This window comes from Palaemon carinicauda, chromosome 20 (genome assembly GCF_036898095.1).
Source record: "Palaemon carinicauda isolate YSFRI2023 chromosome 20, ASM3689809v2, whole genome shotgun sequence".
NCBI lineage: Eukaryota > Metazoa > Arthropoda > Malacostraca > Decapoda > Palaemonidae > Palaemon > Palaemon carinicauda.
Window position 1 is genome coordinate 53316443 of NC_090744.1, and position 3461 is coordinate 53319903.

Below are 3461 nucleotides of genomic sequence, written 5' to 3' on the forward strand. Positions count from 1 at the left end.
GGCAAGGGTATCACCATTGAGGCATGTTTCAGTGCCACGCCTAGAGCTTAGTTCAGCTGTACTCGCCATAAAACTCGGAAGAGCTACTCTGACAATGTTAGATTTCAGGGTAGATGGGGTATATTATTGGACCGACTCAATGATCGAGCCAGATACCCGACATTTGTGACAAATCGTGTTTCTATGATAACGTAGGGCAGTGATTAGAAAGAGTGGAGGTATGTTAACTCCGAGTGGAACCCAGCAGACGATGCAACACATTCCAAGCAGTGCGAAAGTTTGAGAAAAGGGCTGGAGATTCTGTTAAAGGAGGAGTGTTTTTGGCCAACAGAGCCAGCCCAAATGTCAGATGGTATGGAAGGATTGGAAGTTAAGCGTGAGATAGGACCAACAGGAACTAGAGGCTACCAAATAATTAGTTACAGAATTGGGTTGGATATCAGGCAAACAGGTTTGCATAAAATCATGCACCACTATTCCAGGTGGATCAAGCTCCTTAGAGCTTTGGGTTGGTTGTTGGTATTTGCTAGGTACATTAGTTATAAACATAGGCAGCTCCTCAGTGAGCTAGATACGCATTTTTCCACCAAAGTTATCACCTTGGCAGACACTGTGGTAGTGCAGGTAACACAGCGTGTTGATTACAAGATTGAGATAGAGAGCCTTGAGAAGGAAGGTATTATTAGGGTTTCTAGCTCCCTAAGAAGGTTGAAACCAATCTTGAGAAAAGGGCTTTGTACATTGGAAGTAGGATATCTATGGCAAATATCTCTCCGAGCAAAAGGCATCCAATTATTTTGTTGTGTAAGGTCCACTTGACTAACATGATGATCCAGTATTATAATGCGCATTCTAACCATATAGGTGTGATGCATGTTCTAAGTCTGATGATGGAGAAATTTTGGGTAGTTAAGGGCAATGCAGCAGTGAGGCGTGTGCTGAGCAGATGCATTAGGTGTCGCAGTGCACATGGAAAGGTTATCGAGCAGGTAATGGTCGATCTACCACCTGATCGCGTGGAGTTGCGGATACCCCCATTATATCGCACTGGGGTGGACCTTTTTGGGCCATGCTTCGTATAGAGAGGCAGAGCACTGATAAAGCATTGGGGAGTTACATTCACTTGCTTGAACATGAGGGCCATACACTTGGAGGTAGCTTCAAATCTCACATCAGACTCGTTCATTAATGCCTTCGGGAGGTTTTTGGCTCGTCGTGGTCAGGTCAAGACGGTTGGATGCGACTGCGGCACTAATATCGTGGGATTGCGGAAAGTTCTCGACTCCAGTTACGAGTTCTTAGCAGGAAACAAGGTGCAAAATGAGTTGCTCCGGTGTGGGGTGTAATTTATTTTCAATCCTCCGGGCACCTCACATTTTAGAGGAGCATGGGAACGGTTGATAGGTACTGTGAGGAGGGTCCTAGATATAGTCTTGGGGACACAGAATTTGGATTGGAAGGGCTATGCACACTCTTTTGTGAAGTGGAGGCAATGGTTAACAGTAGGCCCCTTAATGTCGTCACCTCAGACAATAGAGACCCAGCTCCAATCACACAGAACAAGCTTTTAAACATGGGAGATGCGCCTGTAGGCTGCGACATTGCAATTGGTAGCCACTCTAAGCAGAGATGGGAGGAGGTGCAACATATAGCCGAGCAGTTTTGGGCCCGTTGGAAATGTGAATACCTGTTAGGATTACAGCAGCGACAAAAATGGTTCAAAGAACGGTGAAACGTCAGGGTAGGGGACGAAGTCCTTTTGGTCAAGGAGAATGAAGCGCGCTGCCATTGGCCATTAGCTAGAGTAGTGCAGACTAAAGTAGGGAAATATGGTTTAGTGAGGATGGTAATTGTCAGGAGAGAGGGCAAGGAATATGACAGACCGCTGTCGAAGCTTGTTTCAATTTTGGAGAAAGAGAGGGATCTAGTGGGCATTACTGAGCAATAGGTGTTAAACACCCTTGTACTTAAGAGGTTTCAAAGGAGTGGTGTAAACATATATATATAATATATATATACATATATATATATATATATATATATATCTATATATATATATATATATATATAGATATATATATATTATATATATATATTTGCTTGGACCTTGTATACACAGACTCGCCTGGTGTTATAACTAGTGAGGTTGGTTCTCCATCCTAGACATATGATCATGCCTTGATTTCATTATTAGTGAAGACTGAGAAGCCTGTCCCAGATGTATCATACTCTTGTAAAATCTATAAGGAATCCCAGGCGGACTTGTATGGGATTTTGCATGATCTTTTGTGCTTGAATTAGTGACAATTACATAGTGGTGTAGATCCTGTTGTCCCTTTTAATGTGAATCTAGTCAATATAATTGTTAGTCTTACTCCTTCTCGTGCGCTAAGGTACCGACTGAAACACAAACAGTAGTTCAATGATGATTTTAAACTTGCTTTTTTGGAGAAGCAGGAGGCCCATCATCCTTGAAGGATAACAGTTCAGATTTGACCTGGAATAACCATACTGAGATTCGAGCTTTAGCTCAGAGAGTTTATGCCTCAACTGAAAAGGAACAATTTAACCATAAAAGAAACACTTTCTGGTACATCACATGAACATAATTTCTGGTCTACCCTTAAATCTGTACTTTTTGGTGCTGATGCAACAGTTCCTCCTTTACTTAAACCAGATGGATCAGTCACTCACTGTCCAAAGGAAAAGGCAACACTTTTGGCTGATGTTTTTGACAGCAAGCAGAGTAATGAAAAACTTGAACTTCCTCATTCTTGTTTTCCTGAGGCTAAACTAACTAGTTTAGGTTTTCTATCTCGTGAAATTGAAGCTCTGTTGATGGACCTTGATGCTTATGGAGGTGTAGACCTAAATGGTATTTTTCCTTTTGTTTTTTATAAAGAAAGCAGATTTCTTAGCACCAAATTTATCTGTTATTTTGCACAAGTTAGCAAGAAGAGGAGTTTTTAGCAATGGTTGAAGAATTAGTAATGTTACTCTTCTATGTAAATGTGTTTGTTCCCATATTATCTAAAGTTTTTGAACGTCTTCTGGCAAAACGTCTTAATAGGTTGGCTGAAGGTAATCATCTATTACATATTTTGCAATTTGGTTTTCGTAAAGGCTTTGGAGCATGTTATGCTCTTTTTACATTCTTCAATGCTGCATAGAAATCCCTTGATTGTGGGCAGGAAGTTTGTATGATTTGCCTTGCATTTAGTGCTGCCTTGGACCGTGTTATTCATGAGGCCCTGGTTTTCAAACTAAAACAGTTGGGAGTGGGTGGATCATTTCTTAGCAATATTATTGACTTTTTGAGTGATAAATCTCAAAAAGTTGTTGTTGATGGGCACCATAGTTAGTATAGGATTGTAATATCCAGTCTTCCAGAAGGTAGTATTCTTGGCCCATTACTTTTCATACTACTGTATATGCACATGACATGTGTTTTGGCCTAGAAA

General features: G+C 41.1%; 1 protein-coding gene across 1 annotated transcript; it reads left to right on the forward strand.

The window, feature by feature from the left end:
* The first annotated feature begins 1133 nt into the window (after nucleotides 1-1133).
* On the forward strand, nucleotides 1134-1732 carry LOC137659802 (uncharacterized). Its single transcript, XM_068394599.1, has 2 exons — nucleotides 1134-1259; nucleotides 1382-1732. Exons 1-2 carry the CDS (start codon nucleotides 1134-1136, stop codon nucleotides 1730-1732), a joined length of 477 nt encoding a protein of 158 aa, XP_068250700.1.
* The last annotated feature ends 1729 nt before the right edge of the window (nucleotides 1733-3461 follow it).